Genomic DNA, 22,594 nt, shown 5'->3' on the forward strand with positions numbered 1-22,594 from the left:
GTACCTCCTCGTGGTTGTACCTGGTAACCATTGTAGCACGCCATAGAAGTCTTGAATGCATCTATCGTGTGTTACATTGGGCTAAATCCCACCACTTTCTTAGGCTTTCACTTTCAGACAGTGATGTGTATTTAGGACCTAGCATTTGCTTTGTTTATATTGTAGTTATATGATTCTTAGGTATGTGTATGGGATTGAGGCCTTTGGCCTCTGGTTGGTGGATCTGATCTATCCTCCCCACTGTTTAGGAGCCGCATCTGATGCCTGGTCATGGGGTGGTGGCATCCCACGGAAGCGGAAAGGTGGTTCTTGACCAGGGAGTTGTACGACTCCTTGTTCTTGACCTGCCCGGTACGCGAACCCGTCGAATTTTTGTTATTTTTATTAGGTATTTGTATGATGTGCTTCTGTGTCTTTATTTTAACTCTGAAAGAGAAGATTTGATCCTTTATGACTCCTTCATATTCGACACATTCTCTGTACTGGACACATTGTTTCAATTATTCTATGTAAAATAGAAGAAAAACACTAGGGAACGAGTTATGAAGCAATTATCCACGACTGTAACAAGATAATAGGCAGAAAGTGCGATAACATGCCACACAACTGACAGGCTAATGAGACATTCAGTTTTGTGCCCTGTTAGCGCACTTTCTGACTGCTTATTATCTTGTTACAGCCATGGATAGTTGCTTCATCACTCGTTCCGTAGTGTATTTCTTCTATTTTACATTTGTATCCGAGCAATTATCGTACACTTCCTTTATATTTAAATTCGGATACTGAGCCAGTTATAAATGTAAAAAAGAGAAGAAATACATGAGAACGAGTTATGCAGCAACTATCCACGACTATAATATTCTTATTCTTTGTTTAAACTGGTGTCTTTCTTTATTGGTAAAGAACGGTTTTCTACTTCTATACGTTTGAATGGCGTTGTGACATGCATAGTCATGTATATCTGGTGTGGATGCATGTACCATAATGTCGTGTATTGTGTATCAGGCTTATACTTCAACCAGGTATTTTTTTGTATGTCAGCATGGAAACCAGACTTCTCTTGACTATACAAGACAGGCTTTTTAAATACAAGACACTAAAGCATGCACGTTGTACAGGTGTCCATAACCCAGTGGGTGTGAACATCCCCGGTTGGGTGTTCATTGGGTGGTATACATGTACGTTCACATTAGCCCAATTTAGTCCAATAATCAATGGAAGACAATCTCCTTTCCAGATTCATCACATTGTATAGAGATAATAACAACTACTACTGTAGTAGCTATTAGCAAGCATTACAATTACAAAAATTCTCAATCAAATTTTCGGCCAGGAGCCATCATCAGGATTGAGGAGAAAAAACAAGTGAGTTGGACCTATAACAGGCAACACAAAGCAGAACGAAACTACACCATACATGATAAAATTGCACCATCCTTTCGGCACAGGCACACACACATACCCATGCCAAAACACTGAAGCACAAATGACAAAAGAAAAGGAGATGAGATTCCGTCGACAAACTGCACTTATAGTACAACATTGTGCTGAACTACCGGTATATAAAAATGGCGTGAACAAGCACACATGACAACAGGACAGGACAGTGGCAACAGAAACAATGATCATCATCCAATTTTTCACATTGTCAATTGTCAAGCAACACCCAGCCACGATCACGGTTCAAATTAAGATGATGTCTGGAGATGTGGATTGCCTCCCTTATCCGGCGGTTTTCGTATGACATGACACTTCCGTTGCGAGTATGGTGTTGTCGTCATCCAAGCAGAGATCGTTCAACGTTTTCTTCAGACTTCGTAACTCACCTTTCCTGTTGCCTGCAGACTCAATAATAACGAGAGAGCTTGGAAGCTCAGGGCCCTACGCTATGCTTTTTTGCCTTGATGACCTAGACAAAAAAAAGCATAGGGATGTTATAAATTCTTATACTTGGTCCGACTTATTAAAATGTGCGTTTCGCTTCGAACGTCAGCCAAACAAATTCAAATAATCTCAGGACGGAACAAACTTTCCAGCTACCTAACACTATCCTTCAGTTGTCGATTTGTGATGTTGAAGAAGAAATGGCTCCAACCCCAAAGGAGGCAGAGCCTCAGGATCCTAGTCGACTCGAGCATTTTGCGTGAAAATTTTGCGGAGTCCTCGCCGACTCCTCGGAGCCGCGATCGCGATGCGTCACAAGATCGCCAGTCTCCGGGGCCAGTGGATTCGTGAAACAGGCAGGGAAGAGCACACATGGTCTGATGCAGCTGACTGTGTGACAGTCATGCCGACACAGATCAGACTCTGTAGTTCTACCCGCGCGGCACACAGTGATGAGAAGTGATTTTTTATGCGTGGTGGTTTACTTCTTCGCCTCATTTGAAAGTGTCGTGGGAGCGTCAGGCGAAAACACCTACAGCCACCTACAGCCACCATTCTGGCAGTCGTACTGCACGAGAAGGAGGCGAAGTCGATCGTCTAAATCGTGCCTATGGAGTGAAAAAATCAAGGAAGCGCAGTGTAGCTTGGAGGAGATGAAAAAAATGTCGACGTTTTGCAGGTTGACGCACTTGAAGAAGCGCCCTGCGACACCAGCAGAGATGAAAACTAGAAGGTCAGGCAAATTAACGACAGAGTAGTTATCTATCTATTGTCTCTTGGCCGATTTTTTAGTACAGTTGCTCCTTTGGAGATAGGCTTGAGTTTTGAAGCAAAGCGCACATTTTAATAAGTCGGACCAAGTAAGTTTCTACTTTTTGTTTTTAGACATAACCTGGGATTCGAACACGCAATACCGCCCTACATGCATCCCCCGATACACTTCGCATACATACTAATTCTTCCAAGTTGCTTCACGTTATGAACTTGTATTTAAAACCCCTATTTGAATATGCATTGTGGCCAGCCTAGCCGTCTTTGATTGTTCGGTACCGGATAGGAACGGTATTTGAATATTGAATACAATGTATTGCGGCCAGCTGTGTTTGATGGTACGGTACGATACGGAACAGATACGGGATAGCGCCAGGCGTGACACAAACACACAAACAAACAAACACCAAATTAAAGCTGTGTGGACCCTGGCTAGCGCCAGACGTTACAGAAGTAACGTCTTCTGCATAGCTACGGGAATAAAAATAAAAATAATAATTTGAAACTCGGGTATTGAGCCAATAATAAAGTAGAAAGGAAAAGGATATATGGAAACGAGTTAAGAGTAACTTTCCACCACTGTAACTAGATACTGTATACAGTCAGAAAGTGCAACAACTAGGCACAAAACTGACAGAGTACTGAGACATTCGACGTCCTGACACCTAGCTTCAACACATCTCCGTAGCGCTAACCGACAGCCTTCCAACCTGGAAGGTTCAAGGTTATGGAAAGACCAAAGAGGGGAAGGCAAGCGCAACGAAAACGAGCACTACTACAGTCCAAACGGAACAAAGAATGTCGATTGTCACTGGACGATGACGAGACCAGTCGGCGATTTGACAAAGCGGTCTAACTACAATTCGAAGCAGCAAAGCAGCACACCACCCAACTTGGGTGGGTCAAAAATATCAAAGATAAGTTAAGAAGGGGGAAGCTTTGCGAGAACGAATTGTACAAGCCGAAATCTGAACTCCTACAGTACTCCTCATGCAGGATATTGTGATGGACTAGTTGACTACAAAACAAGTTGTTTCACACGACGTACGTTTCGCCGTATGGTTCGTGACGGCTCATCAGGTGTGCAATTTGAAACTCGGGAATTGAACCAATAATAAACGTAGAAAGGAAAAGGACATATGGAAACGAGTTAAGAGTAACTCTCCACCACTGTAACTAGATACTATATACAGTCAGAAAGTGCAACAACTAGGCACAAAACTGACAGAGTACTGAGACATTCAACGTCCTGACACCTAGCTTCAACACATCTCCGTAGCGCTAAAGTGTTGTGCCTAGTTGTTGCACTCTCAGACTGTATATAGTATCTAGTTACAGTGGTGGAGAGTTACTCTTAACTCGTTTCCATATGTCCTTTTCCTTTCTAATAATAATAATAATGACAGTTCGCATATCACTCATTGCATGAGGTCAACGCATCTGTTGACAATTTCGAGCTAAGCAGCTCTATCAGAAGCAGATTGCACGGCATCCAGAAGCGAGAGATTAATGCATTGTAAGTCTTTCTTGACAACGCCGATCCATCACAGACGTGGTCGTCCACGGGGTCGTCGTATGTCTGTTGTGTTGATTGACATGAGCAGGGCTTGGAAAGAGGGGCCGAATCTGCGCCTTCCCTCACTACATGGCCGAACCACAGCAGTCTCCGTTGCCTGCAGACTTGGTATATTGGGGTCTGCTCGGTTCTGGCATACAGCGCTGTGTTCGAGATTCGTTGTGGCCGTGGGTACGTGATACCAATGATGGTACGTAGTTTCTTCCGGTGCCGTACGTTGACGACGTCGGTTAAGAAGAATTAGGTCCATGGATATTTACATGTTAATGGCATACAAAAGGTTTTTTAATCTCCATCCTAACGTCAGTATCCTCAGCAACTACGGTCACATTTCATTATATCCGCTTCACAACCCTATGCCAGGTGATAAGCTACTGCCCAAGCACTAGTGCTCAACACCTGGCTTATCTGGAGTTTATGGTCTTATCGTGGTGCACAGCCGGTCACAACCAGTGTGTTTCTTCCAGATGCTAATGTCAGAAGAAGAGTAATGTAAGTACAATGCCTTTGCTCAGTCTCGTTGTAATACATATCGAGACTTTGTCCTCCGCCCGTACAACACAACATACAACAACGGAGTTGCATAGTCAGTGGTTGGTAATGGCGAAGTAGTAATCAATATTGATTACTGTTGAAGGACAGCATCATACGTGTTTTTCTGGTTGGTTAGATTTCAATATCAAAAAACGACTGCTCCTGATACTCACTCATTGAGCGGGGAAACCTGACACTTTCCTGGACCCTAATTGTCATCAAACAATCCGCTCATTCGAAGGTGGAGAAGCCGACAATATGTGGTGTCTTTGGATCACTACCGCCGTCGCAGTGATTGCCAGTAAGTGCTGAAATGTGAAAGAATTCAAATAACGAATTAGAAATGTAATTAACCCTTTTACCACTGCAGGGTACTGTCACCTGCGTCATTTTTTACTGAAAACACAGCATCTAAAATGCTCGAAACTCTGGCAGCCATTCTCCCATTCTCTACATCTAGACCTTCCCGGAAAGATGCTGCGACGGGAAAGATGATGAACTAAAGCACCAGTCTACACAAGGTAATAGACCAGCTACACAGCTTTCACCCGCCATTCCACTCTCCTTGCTCGTATCGAGCTCACTTTTGTTGTGCACACAACCTGCTCCAGATGAAGTAAAGTTGCCAAGGCACTAAGTGGCATAAATGCTGAAAAATGTAAATCAAGCGCCCACGCATGGCGATAAAAAAATGGTTGAAACTGTATAACCGTCGCGTGCTAGAGCTCAGCGATCCTTTATCCTATCGTTTCGGGGAAATCGAAAGCTGAGAGTTGTCTCTTCGATCTACATCCTTCAATTGTGTCGATTGGGTAAGAATTTGTTGAGTTACGATAGTTTGAAGATACGCATCTTCTGAAAATTCTGTTCAGGACTCGACGTGCACTGAGGACGTAAATACACGCCCTTTATGGACGAGAATCATTGTCAAGGACATACATATTCGTCCTTAGCGATGAAAGAGTTAAGCAGGCATGCGATTTTGTGTTTCCACCGTGGTAATTCAATCGTCCACACCCAAGCTCACTGTATCGATCAGGGGTATACGACACGGCGGGACAATAGAATTTTAGGAACGTGCTCGACTTTCGTGAATAATATTTCGTAAAACACCAAATTCTTTATCCTATTTCACTTCTGTAATAAAACCAACTCGTGACCATTGTAGATTGGAATTGACAGTTTGGTTCTAAATAGCAATGGACAATCTAGCCGTGTCCTACACAAGACCTTTACTTCTCCTTTGATGTAACTCGTTATTCGTGTTGCCTTGAGCTGAACGTTCCTGCCCATTTACCCCACGAAGTTGTGCTTAACTTCCACGCTTATGTTAAGCTGAATGGAACAGGTTGCTCTCGGATTTTATTCAATTTTTGGTTATCTCTCTTGCGATTGTCATGCTTTGTTTACCCTTACCAACGGCTCATAGCTTGTTTGATTATACCAATCACCCGGAATTACACAATTCTGCTATTTTCAACCCTTACAGTTTTGTGGAACAATTGTACCGCTACCAACTGGACGGCAGGATGTCACCCCAACAAAGGGACAGCCACGCTAGAAGGTGGTTCACTGTTGGTATTACGCCCAAAAAATGATGATCACGATGGATATCGAGTTAAACAGTCAAACCTTCTGAATTATTCATTTGATTTTAATCGGACGTGCAATGCTCGCTTTGAGAAGCTGCGGTTACATTTCACTGGCAGTTGTACGGTTGAAATGGCTTTTATCGACAGCAGCAACGTGTTGGTTGTAGGACTGTTTAACTTCGTCAAGGATAGTGCGGGTTACGACCGGCAGAACGCTACAATATCCAGCATGCAAGCCAACGTCATTCAAAATCACTTCCGGAAATATGGCCGAGGAGCACTGCTTTTGACCATAAGTACACCGGGACCATTTTGCGATGTGCATCCAGTTAAAAGCAAATCGGGATCGGGCATCGCTCTCATTGCGAAAGGTACGTGAACATTTAATGTCGAAAGTCTCGAAACCTTTTACTTTCTTTATTTATGTCTATTTCTATCTCTATCTCTCTTGCTCTTGCTCACGTTCTCTCACCGTCATCATCTTCGTCAACTAACAGCGCTTCAGGGAGTAATGGCCATATCTGAGCCGATCCTGATGAACACCATTCCAAGCAGAGTTAGTGCACGAAAGACCTCAAACACTTGGCCATCCCTCCCTCATACGCTTCCTCTCAATTCATTGTGGGACTTCTTCACTGTCTTCCTGGTGAATACGTGACATACTCGAGCTTTTGATCTAGGTTGGTTCTTATCACGATAACAGCAAATGAATCATGTGCGAGCTGCTATGATCTGGTAGTGCATCATAGGAAATAGCATGTGGATCATTATCGTTTCCAGTCCGCTTGATCATTGGTGATTTAATAAACTATTTGTAGTGAAAGGTACTGTCTTTTCTTAAGGTCTTTAACAGTGTTCGTGCTGTCTCTGCGCCCTTACCCTCCTTTCCTTAGAACAACTTCATGTTACAACAGAAGTCACAAGTACGCAACGGACTGATGGAACACCACTTTCGGAAAATCATAGTAAACCTGCTGAAACATCTTTCCTACAAACAGGAACAGCCACCTCTCGTGTTATCCGGCCCTCTGCTCAAACAGAGCCAAATTTCGTTGGAGGCAAAGGATCACGAACCCATCAAAACCCATATGTTCCTATTATCGCCTGTCTTGCAGCACTTCTGGCGGTGCTTTCAACAGTATTCACTCTGTACGTTATATACACGCGGCGATCTAACACCTCTACCCAAGAAACACGCAGGCTGTTCCATTCCCTAGCTGCAACGAATTCTAATCTGGACCCAGTGGTCACAGGGGAGCAGGAACCACGACGAGTTGAAACTAACAAAAATGCTAACAATGATGCTGCAAAGTCCGGGGACGAAGAGGTGTATTCGGCCGTTGGTCCAAACATTTCTGAGGTGTCAAATCAACGCAAAAACGATGTTCATTACTCGCTACCATTAGATCAACTACAAACTAGCAACAACGATGACGAACATGTGCAGGAGTTATGTTCTGAGGGAAAGAAGGAGACCACATCAGGAAACAAGATCAAGGATGCTAGTACGATTCATGCCTACGATAATGCTGTGTTAACCAGAGTGGAAACGAAAAAAGAACAATGTAAAGGAACTTTGACATCGCGTGTCTCGTCGGGGCATATCGCTAACTCGAATCAAATGCAGCCTCCAGCACTAAGCCAATCTACAATTCATCAAAATGATAATCCCAAAGTACGTGATGGATTAGTGCAGACTGAACCCTGCGAGTGCACAATAAGTCTGTCAGCCGTTGTCAGAGAGGACAACGAAGAGTGCCCCCAACCAGCGTCTGACGATCTTTACGCCGAGATCAGTCCACATCACGAGTACACAAGAAAGCTGGCAAAGCCGACTGCGAACTTTAACCGTTTCTCCTTCCACAGGCCAACTGCTCGTGAGCTGCCGAAATGTCCACCGCCAAGACTGAAATCCCAGTCTGTTTGTCATGTCGGAGGACACAAGTCAGCCCCGAAGACCATCCCTCGTAGTTTTTCAAACTCTGAAGCACCTACGGCTGGTTATGATCAGGGAATTGAAATGCAAACAGTTTTGCGCAAATACAGTCCTGTTCACGATGTTATAGTCGCCAGCCAACATGGCAAAAAGGGAAGCACAGACAAAATCTATAAGGATCCTATAGACGCGAAGCCAGCCGACTCTGCTGAACCGCACATGGAGAGCACGCAGGATAAGCGTGCAAAGAGCTCCCGTCAAAGCAGCATGGTGGATGATATCTATACGGATCCTTTCGACTCCCAACAGGGTAACTGCACTGACACCGTTGCGGAGAACGCACAGGATACCCATCCAAAGAACGCCCTTCAACGCAGTTCATGCCGCACTAGTGGTCGACCTAGTGCCAGTGGTGATGCCCATGACATGAGTGAGTACAGTCATCTACATGACGTGATGTTGTCTGCCTCACATGTGAATGTGACCGTCCACGATGACAATCTGTACAAGGAGCCCTCTGATGCCAAATTGGGAAACAGTGATAAAGAAAATACGACCGGCATGCAGAGTATCCTACGTGAGCAAATGTGCGGGGTTTCGGCCTCCAAGGAAGCTGAGCACTTGTATGCTGCCCTTGACAGGAACAGTACACACACCTGAGCAACCTATTGCCAAACCGTGCAAAGCTGCTAATCTCGAAATGTATCGCACAAATCCTTTCACATTACACAATCCAAGGATCATCATTCAGCATCCCGCCACGGGATTTTCTCCCAAAAATAAGCAAAGACATATGAATTCTGTTTGCCGTTTTCAACCTTTGCAATAAATCTCAATGTTCAATGACCTGCTACGATGCAGACATTGTGGCGTCAGCATGTTATCTAGTCCTGTTCACCGTTTCACTTCAATCCCCTTTATGAAGCGCACCAATTGAGAGAAGGCATTTCAATTATTGGCGACGGAAGACATGCACTGTAATAATTAGTATAACGTGTTCGGCTGGCTATTCCAGCAGGCTTAATTTTCTCTTATCAAGTCCTTTTTCACTGCATCAACTCCAGCGAGTTTCTAAATAGGGTGATGAGGTTCCTGCTTGTGCTGAATAGCCAGAAAACTGAGCCTCCCACGAAACTTGAATAATTGTAAACTTGCCTTTTAACAAATTTGTACACTCGCACCTTCCTTTTCTTCCTCAGCAGAACACAAAACTTAATGGGTACACTTTGTGCCCTTACCCGATACAATTTTTTTTGATCACAATTAGTAGAATGTATGATTATCAACCTTACTACTTCCACAAAGAGGAACGTATGTTAGGATGTCACGATAATATTCATTAACGCATAGCATGTGTAAGAGTAGGAGGCTCATTCTTTCCATTGGGGACGGACACATTGACATTATTTTATGCCCTTTTGCTCATACAATGCAATTCTTTGCTGACACCACGGCATTTAATCATTTTACTATTTTGCTTGCTTATTGCGTTCCAAATTGGAAGTGCCTCTCCCCTTTCCTGACAAACATCCTATTCTTTTCTCAAGACACGCACACATGTACAGTCATGAGGATATTGGAATAAATATTGGAATGAATGGTCGAGCGTGTGTGGGGAGGGGGGGGGGGGGAGGAAGGAGATACATTCGACCATGATGCAAGGAACATCTTTGCGCCGGATAGTTAGATTTGACCACCAATATTTGTAGTGGGTCTCATCTACTCACCTCCCACCGCTTAGGAGCTGCATCTGCGCCTTCATCCAAGAGGGTGGTGGCGTTCCTGCTGATGCGGAAAACTGGGCCTTTGGCCGAGTCTCACGCGAACGGGTAAAAAAATAAAACCAGATCATGCCCGGCATGTGGTCAATGTCTACAAAAGGAATCTTGGTTTACATGCATGCGATCCTACAATATATAGTTCGTCACAAGCAAAGCCGGTAAGGTGCAACGGGTCTATTGCTGGTGGCTTCAAACAGTGAAATCCAATATGGTTCGTTATAAAACGAATCCCGTCATGTGTGAGTTCGTTATACGATAAGTCGACTGCACCCATAATAACCATAGTACCCGAAATCACCCAATATACCTGCAGCTGAAATTGATACGAATTCGTGTTTCAATTAACAAGCGCTGTACTCCACTTACATAGACTGTCACAGATACCCGCGTTGTGTGCACAACAGCTTGGTCCCGTAAGCACTGCACTTCCCATACATGATTTAGACTGGCACAGTGTCCAGCGTAATGTGCACAGCACCTTGGCCCGGCACTGGCAAGAAACAGCTACCTTGCTTTGATAAGGTCCTGATAATATGCAAGCAGTTGTTGAGAAATTGCGAATTCTTTTCATTGCCAAACAATTGGGGATCTCATAGGGCACATATTTACTACCGGAACGGTACATCTTCTGTACTTTCAGAGCGCACAATAACACTAGACCCGAGAATAATTAGGGTTGCAAACAGGAATTGTTGCTCACATGTAGAACCGCAATAGATCTTCAAATCCAGGACGTGGTGGGTTCAGCGGCTGCCTTTCTCTGCTAAAACTAAGAGCCCCACACTTGCGAGGGTATCTGCTTTCAAGACCAAGTAGCACTGCTCGAAACTCTCCCTGCATAACATGGTGTTGATGAAATGCATCTTGTGCCACCCGAACCATGCCAACCCCGCTGCTACAGTAACACCTAGCATAACAGACTCGCTAACCAAGCCATTACGGGCAAATCACGTGCATGTGTACTACTAGTACAAGGTTTGGCACACAGTGGCAGTTTTAGTAGCGCTGCGGAGCAGCCAGGGCCAGACTAACACAATCAAATTAATTATTTTACTCTTCTTTCTTACTATAGAGAAGAAAATAGACCAAGGAGCTAGCAGTTACGATATAATATCCACTACGAGTGGTTATACCACCAGCTCATTTGACAACATAGCACGACACTGACCGACGGTACTGACGTTCTGCAACTAAAATAGCTATCAGCTAAAGGACGTCTTTGATGCGCATTCCATCAGCTTTCCAGCTTGGAATGTTCTACTTCAAAGTAAGTTACAATTATTATGACTTAGGAGGGGAAGGTGAGCGAAACCAAGACAAGCACGAACTGAACGTCTCAGCTGTGAAGGACGTTAGCGGATGTACATGCATGTCGATGACGATACTCGCAAGACCATTGGACAATTCGAACCTTCCAAGAACTTCCAAGTTGTTGGAAGGCTGTTGGTGTACGTCTTTATAGACAGGAGCCAAATCGGTGAGATGCAAATCTTAAGACATCATTATGACGAGAATCACAATGACACTGACGAAATTTACCAGACATCTACGGCAGACCTGAACACGATGCAGACTTGAACTCGGCAGTTGGATCTGAGCACGCCCAACCAACCTTCCACTCACACCTGCTTATAGCTTCCACACGAAATGACGGTGTTACCCAGAATGGTATGTACGCCTGAGGTACAAGTTTAAACCTCAAAGGCTTCTATAATAGTTGGCCGGCTGATCAACCTTTTTCTCCTAGTTCTGTTATATCTTCCCCTGTTCTGCTTTGTGGTCTATGGTAGGGCAGCTGTCTTTCTGGCTGCTACTTTCCACATTGTATTGTTGTACTATATCAGCAATGTTGTGCCAGTTCGATTGCCATTATAATATTTGGCAAGCCTGTCCGTTTGGTTTGCAATGTTACATAGAAAAGGACAACAAAAAAACAAGAAGAAAGACAATGGAGAGCCGCATGCCAATGTACCGTCATTAGTGGATCAAACTTCACGAGACAATGGAGAACCGCATGCCAATGTGCCATCATTAGTGGATCAAACATCACAGGACATGCAGTAGCAAGAAATCATCAATGCCAAGGGGGCTGGGAACGAAGCCAACCCAGCTCCAACCGTCTGCTGGACGTCTATCTTGCAAGGCGGATACGACAGATGTGCGCAGACAGTACGCGTCACCAAACAAGATGTTATAGGACAAATCTAGGAATGAATAATAATTTTTGGCGCGGATCCTAATTCTTCACTTCAGCATACTGCTCCGTGGAGCGTAATGTCTGCGCACACCTGTTGTACCCGCCTTGAAAGGAGACGTCCACAAATTCACGAGCAATCAACCGCAGATAACCAAGAAAAGGAGGTTGAGCAGTATGAGGCGGAGTGGTAACAAGGCCATGTTTAGACTGCAACAGCACCAATAATTTGCCGAAATTCAATCCCCGCCAGATGATCTCAGCCGTCTCGCTCATCACTTTCAGCTTCAGTTTGTACGTAGACTGGACCACACAACCAATACAACCAATACCACCTCGGTACCGACCCGCTGTAGGATTCATAGATAGGCACATCACAGCAGTAGTACTAATACGCGTGATTCCAAACCTACTTGTACCTTAGGTAATTCCACTGTAAGGGGGTGAAAGACATAAGTACGCGACCAATGCTGATAATAGGCCTCCAAAACACAAGTATGCAGGAATGAAGTTGATAAAGGTAGGCGAACAATAGGCAGTGTCATGTCAGGATCTTTCGGTTATAAACACCTACAGCATAGCATGTGGCAAGCGCAAAACAACTGGGCACAAAACCGTGAGCATTTTGAATATTTTTCGACACATCAAAACAATGCAGTTGATTTATGGATGTCATCTATAAATCAACTGCAAAGGAACGATCCTTCACATCCGTCACGTCCAGAGCTTGCAGAAGACATGTTTTCCGATTTGAGACCATAAATAATGTCCGTTATTTTGTAAGCCTGGAATTTAGGGAGAGGGACAGCCACGTGACACACTCTCACAGCCCTACGACAATATTGCGCGTCCCAGGGCTTTTGTGGTGCAAAGCCCACGTTTAACTGTGGTACCGATGCTGCCCCATCGACACATAATGTTCAAAGTCTGATCAATCAGAAGCACATCGAGCTATGTGGCGTGAAATATGTTATGGGATCTTGCGTTGACAGTGCAATCATCGTGGGTGAATCCAGCTCTGAACCTCAGAGTCTGGAGACACGTAACTCCTTGTTTCCATTATAGCGGTTACTGGTTGAAGCTCTGGTTCTGGCAACAAAGAGCGATCATCATCATCTCACCTTCTCAACCCACCACAATACATGGTTCTTAACAAACACAGCAGCTGGTTGACTAGACCGCGCAAAGTAATTGCCGGTCGCGAAGTAGATCAGGCTGGTTGACACGTACACAGTACTCTCTCATCAAAAGTAAGCAACTGGCAACAACGTGACTCTTGTAAGAAACGCAAAACGCTGAACGGGGATATTAGCATTGTACAAGGAGCCGGTGGTAAGTGTAAGTTTGTGACTATACAACCACAATTATTACAACCGACTTTCAACCAAGTAAGTGCATTCATATGGTATGACCCCACTGTCCGTAGGTCTGTGATGGTGTGGTTCCATAAACCCTGTCTGTATATAATCCCGATAATGGAACATCTTCTATCAATAAGCAAGGTGCTATACTGTTCTTCTTATCATTTCATTCCCAAGCGCCGCACATATTCGGGAACATAGTGGACTTTCGTATAAAAATAAAAAATAAAAAAGCGTAGTAGGAAAAAGATGCATGTACCCACTTTGAGTTACAGCTATCGCATATTAGGGAGGTCTAGTTCTCATGTAACGGAAACGCGTACGTGGGTGATCCACGTAAGGCTGCAACCACACTAGGTACAAAATCACGTACAAACGGCATTACAGTAGAAATCGTCATGCCGACGCGTGCGTAATGCAAAATGCGCTTTGTAGGTTTTCAGCAACTGGCGCACCCCTGTAGAAAGTCACGTTTGTCGTTTTCGTCGTTTTCGCGCTCCACCTCCTGTGTACCACTTTGTTTTTGTACCTGGTCGTCGTACATAGCATCAGCATCAGCATTGTTTTTGAATTTCCCGGTCTTTTCCAGCGCATGGCACACGCTTTGGTACGACAACGTCACGTGCTGGTCGCGTGAAAACGTCAACTATGCAGACCGAAAAGTGTAGTTTGGTTGCGTACCGACTTGTACTGAGATATGCATGAAAAATTGTACTGTGATTTTTACGTAGTGTGGCTGCGGCCTTAGGGCCTGTCCAGACTAGGTAGAAAACCACGTAAACACGCCGTAAACACGCTTGTTGCCAAGGTGAGTGACGAAAAATGGCCGATAACGGGAAACGTGGGATTCACGCGGAACGTGAGTCGACGACCCCGTACAAAGCACTTTTCTCATCTACGTGCCGTTTTCGCAGTGTTTGTTGGGTGAGAGTCGACCGGTGGAGTTTTCGGATCACATTTTTTTTCTTGCTGTTTTCAGCTGCTGCATGCAGCTTGTTTTTGCTTTGGAGTTTTCATAATGCCACACGTCCATTTCAGCTACGGCTCTGAGGCGACATTGATACAGTCGTGGCTGGATATGCAGAGAAATCTCTGGGTCTGGTGAAGAGGAAGGTGTAGTAGAGAGAAAGAGATACACTGACGAGCGAGAATTTGAAACTGTTTGGATAGGAAGTAGAACCCTGTTCGGTTGTGATAAACAAAATTGACGACCTGAAGGCCAACGCCAGGGACTTTTACTGGAAATACACGGCGGTCACCACCACTACTAGTTCATCAAGCGTTGCTATATCGGAGCTCGAAATTGACGCTGCGCTGCCACGACAGTGTGTTCCGTACCTGGAGCAGAGTTTAGGGTGATGTTCCTTGAGCTCGGCGTCAGTATGGCCATCGCTGGGCAGCCACTCGTTTTTGTAGCTAGCTGGGTAGGTCTAGACCAAGCCAGGGAGTACTTGCTTGGTCTCCACGCTACAAACCTTGTAATTGTCACTTGTGCAATACTGCCAGTAGTGCACCGACGGACAAAAATGAACAGGTACACGTAGTGGTACTGGTGACAGAGAGAAGTGTGGACAGCGCACCGCGTGTACGTCACGTACTCTGAAACGGCACGCCGTTTTTATGACCTAGTGTGGACAGGCCCTAAAGTGGATGAAGGGCATCCACGTTGCAATGTTTTGTTCAGTCACACGGAACAAACAAAAGCATGAAGCGAAAGGCCCAAACCTGGTCAAAGACGAAGCTACCCGGGCCTAAGAAGCTCATCCAATAATTTGATTTCGTGCTTCGGAAACTACTTCGGCTGAGCACCCTCACAGCTCCCACAACGCGCTCCATTCTGTTTTTCACCCACGTTCTGGCGGAACGTGGGTGAGCCTCCATACACGGTATGTCGTGAATCAGAAAACGTCTGTAGGTGGGTCACGAGTATCACGTGGTACACACACGTAAAGTAGCCACGGATTACTTGGGACTAAACCTACCTAATAACAGAACAACCCGTATTCTCTCTTATCTACCGGTACACTAATACTAAGATCTATTGAAGTCCGCAGACACTGGAAAATTCAATGGCTGACCAAATTTATAATATTGATGATCTCATTAATTAAACTTCCTGTCTGCCTCGCAGTTAAAACACATTTGACTTCCGAGAAGATTCTCCGATCAGGCTTAAACGTATGACCCATTGTAATAGGGTTGGGTAGTGTAGTCATGCTTCGCGTCTCTAGAGAGCCCTTACAAGGTAAAAGGAGCTAGGTGTCCGGGGATTGAGTCTAATTATATAATCCTTGGTTCCTAATAAATAAGCATATGGTGAATTCTGCTATACCCTCTGCCGCGCGCGTTGGCCCAAATGCACATCGTCGTTTGCAGGTTTATTACGTCCTGAAAGGCTGCATCTCGAACCAAGAACATTAGCTTAGGGCGTTATGACTTTGTCAAGGTCCTTGTCAAGAACACTAGTTGCTGGTATCTCTTCACGAATCGGAAAATAACTTTATTACCAGTCAAGGGATTTGAGAATTTTTCGTGATCTAGGACATTACCGTCTTCCCGAAGGATGATTTCCAAAACATTTGGATTCTCTGGCCCACTGCTGATTTTCACATGTAAGTCACAGTCCTATGATATGATATGATATGTGTATCTGAGCTACTGGGCTTGTACTACCGGCGGTGCTCGTTGCTGTTGGCGAAACAGCAAAGAACCAAACGAGTGTCAAAAGTGAAAAGTTAAATTTCACCAGGGAGGACAACGTTTTTTGAAGATATTTCAAAATCAGATGGTGGCATATCCCATAAAAGGTGTAGCACACCCAGGTGAAACAGGACTTATCATGAAATCCCTCCGCCTGTCTATATTACTCGCCAACTTTGAATATTTTTCTAAGTTTTCGAACAACCCGTTGCACCTGAAGTTTGGCTAAGGACGCCTGTAAGATACAGATTTCTTCATGGTGTTAGATAAACTTTGTATTGTACAAACACACTTTAGTTTTACAGTATATTACATGGCAGTGGAACACCGTGTTCAGAAACAGTGTCCCGTTGTACACACACCCACGGTTGGTAGGGAACCGGCCTTGCGATCATCTGAACTGTATGGGTCCTAGACCCGGTTCTGACCCTCATTATACTAGGGGAGTTAAAGCCTAGTTCACATTCAACGGTACGCTGACGGTACGAGACGTAAGGGCCTGTGGGGAAGGCTGGGGTGAGCTGTAAAATCTTGTACTTTTCGTACCGCACGACATGCTGCAGTCGTTGCGTCGCTCAACAGCGAACGTCGACAGTCATAAGGCACGGTCCGTGACGCAGTGACTTTTGGACCTAATTTCTTGTTTTTCGGGACTTCTTTTCAATTATTTCTCCTTCAATGAAGCGGAATCAAATTCACAATACAGCTTTTCATGAAGACCAAAAAGTAGCTCCGAAAGGTGTGCCATTCAAATAATAGCTCCAGGAACTGATATAACAGTTCGTCTGTCACGCTCGTGAGCTATCCCTAAATACCATATGTGACATCAGACCTTATCTTGCTAAAATTCAACTCAAGTCGTGTTAGGCATTCTGCGAGTTATCATGGGAAGCGCGGTGTTTGAAATTCTGAAAATTTCCAAGTACGAATCGGGAGTAGTCGGCGCACTACGCCGTCTCCTGTTAACACTCAAAATGCAGCCGTTTTGTACGCTTGCGTCCCCGTCTACGGTATGAAAAGTTGGATCGATCCAACTCTTCACCTCGTTTCCCGATCTGTACGGCAGTACGGTTGCGTTCCCGTTCCTGGTGTTCACATTGGACGCCGTCAGACTGTCCTATCACTTCCCGTCGATCCTTACGTCGCGTCCCGTCCCGCCCCGTCGAATGTGAAATAGGCTTAATAAGGAGAGTTGCTCAAGTCTTCTTGTTGTTGTACCGTCGCGTTTGTTCTGATTTGATCTGCTTCTCTATATTTTATACTGTAATAATAGTAAAGAAAAATGGGGCAAAAAACTGCAAGTTACGCATACTATAATGTCCACTAGTTACTACAAAATCAGCTTATGCGATAACATTGCACGACACTGACCGACGGTACTGACCCTCTGCAACTAACTGGCTATCAACACCAATAATTGGCCGCAATTCAATCCCCGCCAGATGATCTCAGTCGTCTCGTCTAAACTTTCCCATGGCGTCCCTCCCTCAGCTCGTCATCTGACAACAGTTATCAGTGGCAGCAGAACGGTTTCTCAATTTTACAATTAAAATAGAGTCTCCGTGGGGCTGGCGTGCTCCGAAGTGGTGAAGGCCCACGCATGGCCGCGTCCGAACATCACCAACCTCGTCTACAGAGAGAACCTGCTCATGACAGTGTCATGGTAGTGACAGTAGTTGTTGTCAGCTAAGGAGCAGGAGAGGGACGTCATGGGCAGAAGTTTACAGATCGAAACGAAATAGTATTAAATTAAAGAAAGAAGATCGATTCAGACTAAACGCGCCTGCATAACAACAAACAGACTGGCAAAACGCCCCCTATTAACTCCCCTAGTATAATAATAGTCGGAACCGGGTCTAGCACCCATGCGGTTCAGATGATCGTAAGACCAGGGCCATACCAACCGTGAATGGCTTTTGTACGGGATCCTCTTTCCGAACACTGTGTTCCACCGCCTTGTAATACGCTGTCATACCAAATTTTTCTGCAGACAGCGGGCTGTTTCTATGTTGCAAGATGACGTTACTTTATATTTATGTATATTTCCAAGTCCATTGTACCCGTTTATTACGTTCAAACTACTAACGTAGTGGAGTGAAAGTAATTCTCCACTCACCAAAGGTGAAATTGGAGAGGCTTGCGCTGAAAAGATATTATGTTTCAGCAGTCAGACTGAATAATATTTTTTCGTGTGATTCCCTACAGGTACATGTATAACGTTGTTGTTCACGGTTTCATCTGGACATGCATCAGAGAACTGCGTGCCAAGGAATGGAGGAGCCAAAACCGATGGCAATACACTCTACATGTACACAAAGCCACCAAATGTTTCCATACCGATAAGGGCGGGAGCTGGTTATGAACACACGTTTATATTCAACGAATCGTGCACTGTGATGGTGACAGGGATCTCGCTTCAATATTTTGGGTCTTGCTCTGTTGCATTCACCTATGGCATTGGCAACATTAGCAGGTTGCTCCAAACATTTCAGTTTGCAAAAGTGAAAAACGACTGGATAACAGTCACTAAGCGACTATCGGAATCGGCATCTTCTACTCTCTACAATCACATGCAGTCCCATCGGGGTTGGACTGTGTCGCTATCATTGACCAAAATACAAAACAACCTTTGTGACTTCCTACCGAATTCCGCTTGCCCAGACTGCACGGCCATTATTGCCCGAGGTAGGTGTAACAGTTACACAAAAATAATATAATAAGGTAGGTGGAAGTTGGAGACATTTATCACAGAAAAGTATGAGCATGTTTTCACTGTGGTGTGTAATTGGCAACTGAAAGCAAATTTGGAGAACAAACAATTCAGTGCAATTTGTAATTCTAGCTCACTAGTGTAACTGTTGTCTTCTCTGTTCTTCTTGTTTTGTGTGGGCACTAGGCCCTATATTGCATTTGTCGACCATTCTCTTCGCATAAAGGCAGCCTTTTGAATTGACCTTATCACGCGAATCTGCATTACTTTTAGTTCTCTGCAGTTATTCCACTGTCTGCAACAAGATGGTGGTATAATGATTTCAGCAGGTTTGAATAAGGGTAGCAAGAAACACACAAGGTTACGTTTTTTGTCAGGTTTTAGTATATTTTGTAAATTCACGAAACCTGTTCTCTTGCCACGTCATGCCCTTTCAAGTTCTAGATGTGAGAACTGGGATAGCAACGTGTGTAGGGCGCAAACTTGGTTCATCCAATTGACCATCATTGTGCCATACTATTATCTAAAAGAAAATCCGTTAGTTTATTACCTGGCTCTCCGAGTCTGATCCAAAATGTATTTCCTTTACTTATTATTTTGTTCAACTCCGATGGTGAGCCAATTAAATCATGGTTAAAAAAGAGAAGCACAAAATGTTACGAGTTATGACTAACTGTCCACCAACGTAACCAGATCTTACATTTTGTCGCACTCGCTGACTGTATAAGGTCTGGTTTCGTAGGTGGACAGTTAGTCATAACTCGTAACATGTTGTGCTTCTACTTTTCACCATAATTATTATATGGTTTTTGAAATTTATTTCAGGATTCGCCACCAAAGGCTGTTTGGCTGTCGAGAGATGTCTTGTTTTCGCTTGATCTATGGGATGGTTGGGATTAATCATCTCCTGACGATCATTACTCTCTGGTCTCTGCGCCCTGCATTGCTTTGTGCTCTCTGCAGCTTCTGCGTCGTCTACAATATCCACATCTGTCAATAACGCTACACCAACCAGACCAGAAAATTCAATACAAGAAACGCTCTCGTCTACGCTGTCAACTCCAGCCAAGCCCACTTTGTTCTTGATTCCTTCTGATGCAGCGAGCCCGTTTGTGACTAAGGACCCAAATTCCGCGACAACAGTCGTCCAAACCAGACAGTCTGATGATAGGTCAAGTCCTTTGAATTTAGTCACTCCCATCGTAATTTCATTGAGTATGGTAGGTCTGCTGTTGTCCATAACTATTGTACTGTTGCTGATTAGGTCAGGAGCGTTTTTGTCGAAAAGCAATCACCCTTGTGTCATCTCTGTTCGAAAATCAAAGAACAGACCATGCCATGGAGAACGGATTTACGAGAATCGCGATGGTACCTACGCAATCAACCAGCAACCAACGCCAAACATGATCAATACAGTTCACTACTCAGCCAATGGTCCTAGCCACGTTAATTCTACGGACCATGTACCCACACCTCCTGACATGCCTGCTGCACGAAATGATGGTGCTATAGAGAGCGAAATGTACACATATGCTACTTGTGACGACGTTAGGCCTACGAGCTATATCAACACAGAAATGAGGCAGAAGAAGGCTGGGGATCTGTACGCGAGTGTACCATCAACGTTTGATCTACACAAACAGGGTGTCCAGTCACAACCGCAAAACAACCAAGAACATGGACCTAGTAAAGAACAGGAAGATGTAAATGAATCCAGCCCAGCTCAAACCGTCTGCTACGCTTCCCCTCGCAAGGTGGGTGGGACACGAGTTCCCAGCCATTACAAGACTACAGACCAGAGTACGACTTCCAGCCAAGAAGAGCCAGCCAACAATGGCTTCACTGGATCGCGAGCGCAAGTGGAGAAGGAGACGGACTATGCATCGGTCTGCGTTTCATCGAAAGCCGAGCAATCAGATGTGGACCACCAGGAAAAGAGCATCCAACCAGATTTCGTTGAGAGTGACCAATGTCGAGGTAGAAGTGACAAAACTGCATTAATTTGCTCCAAACCAAATCCCGCTAGCAACGTGCAGTCATCAGACGTTTCGTTTCTAGATTCCACTTCAACGCCAACTGGATCAGAAGCCCACAAATGCGCATTAACACCTCAGATCCCAAAGCCTCTACCGTACCGGGTATTCAAAGTATTGAAGGAAAGCGAGGGCGATTACACGAACCCGCAGGACAACATCTCTAGTCCCGTGGCTGACCAGCTGGACACTGGCGCGGAACCAAACTTTTATACAGAGCCAGTCAAACCTTTGAGCCATAGTACACCACTCCAGACATGGACGGATGACACAAGTCCTGAGACAGCCTAATGCAAGCAAGGCCTTTGTCAGCCTTATTGATCCTGCAGCCATCCTTGCTAATCATCAGGAACACAGCCGGAAATGTGAATCACATCTCACAATGCCATGCCAACGTTGACATTCCCTTTTATTCGCACTTTGGTCCGTCGATGGCCACTCCGCGATTTTTTCCATGATGATGAATTTCACAAAGCACTTGTAATTCGCAAATTTACAGTGCCTATTAGGATATTCGAAAGGGCTCTCCTGGCCCATTAACATTACTCTAGGTCTCAGCATTTTGTGTTCTCGATCATATTCCCTTTTTTTCGTCTACTTATTATTATATGTCTCTGCGGCTCACTTTCTGCTGTTCCGTCTACCTCTAAGTGTACAATTCTCCTCCTCCCCCCTTCCCTACTAGTTTCCAATTTTTCCCTCTTCCCATCTTCTATCCATTTTCTCTCTCTCTCTCGCCTTTCAAGGCGCGTGTATCACTCTTGCTATCTATTATTATAAGGTTCATCACAGTTCTGCTTTTACAGTGGATGAAGATCAAATCGTTTTATAGCCCTCAGCAACGTTTAAACCGATGCTTTTTCAGAACGTTGTGATGTCAAACCCTGCAATGGCATCATCCATGTGACGCTGTTTCGTCTTTTCGATGTGTTTCGGCTCGATAACGCAATTTCCAGTATTGCACAGGCAATCTCGTTCTGATGCAAGGGGAGCTCTGTGCCGAACTACCCTGAACTATTCGCATGATCATACACATTCATAATAATAATGTATTATGTTCTCATAAGGCCATGTTGTGCAAGAACTACCGGCCAAATATCTTAATAGTTTTCCGATTACGTATTCTTTGGCTTGCTTTCTCTTTTGCAACTGGGATTGTTTTTACGTCCAGTGTGTAAGTTATGTGTTATTAGAATGCGTATCCGTTCTTGTTGTATTAAGATCTCCAAAGTTTTCCTTTATCTCCAATATCCTGTGATTTTTCCGCAGTCCGTCTTTTTCGCGACGTGAATTTCACATTTCCCTCAGGATGCACTTCATCAGCCTGACAATAGTCATAAGTTAATTCCATTCTTTAACATATTTGCTTAGATGAAAGCTTTAGAAGTAACATTGGATGGTACATGGCACCTTTTCATTCTAGACCAATTTACACTCCTTGCACCTCGAAATATGTCTTGGGCTCCCCGAGGATCAGTGCAAACATGCACCCGGTGAAGGAAACCCTTCATCAATTCATTAT

The 22,594-nt window shown here is 44.6% G+C and overlaps 2 protein-coding genes across 2 annotated transcripts; both read left to right on the forward strand.

The window, feature by feature from the left end:
- Positions 1 to 4,785: 4,785 nt before the first annotated feature.
- Positions 4,786 to 9,861, forward strand: LOC135811662 (uncharacterized). Its single transcript, XM_065324897.1, has 3 exons — positions 4,786 to 5,066; positions 6,255 to 6,728; positions 7,251 to 9,861. The coding sequence occupies exons 1-3, from the start codon at positions 5,024 to 5,026 to the stop codon at positions 8,951 to 8,953; spliced, it is 2,220 nt and encodes a 739-aa protein (XP_065180969.1). The 5' UTR covers positions 4,786 to 5,023; the 3' UTR covers positions 8,954 to 9,861.
- Positions 9,862 to 16,069: 6,208 nt separating this feature from the next.
- Positions 16,070 to 22,511, forward strand: LOC135812536 (uncharacterized). The gene is made up of 3 exons (XM_065325865.1): positions 16,070 to 16,241; positions 18,535 to 19,014; positions 20,003 to 22,511. Exons 1-3 carry the CDS (start codon positions 16,193 to 16,195, stop codon positions 21,361 to 21,363), a joined length of 1,890 nt encoding a protein of 629 aa, XP_065181937.1. The 5' UTR covers positions 16,070 to 16,192; the 3' UTR covers positions 21,364 to 22,511.
- Positions 22,512 to 22,594: the final 83 nt, after the last annotated feature.

This window comes from Sycon ciliatum, chromosome 3 (genome assembly GCF_964019385.1).
Source record: "Sycon ciliatum chromosome 3, ocSycCili1.1, whole genome shotgun sequence".
NCBI classification, from domain to species: Eukaryota; Metazoa; Porifera; class Calcarea; order Leucosolenida; family Sycettidae; genus Sycon; species Sycon ciliatum.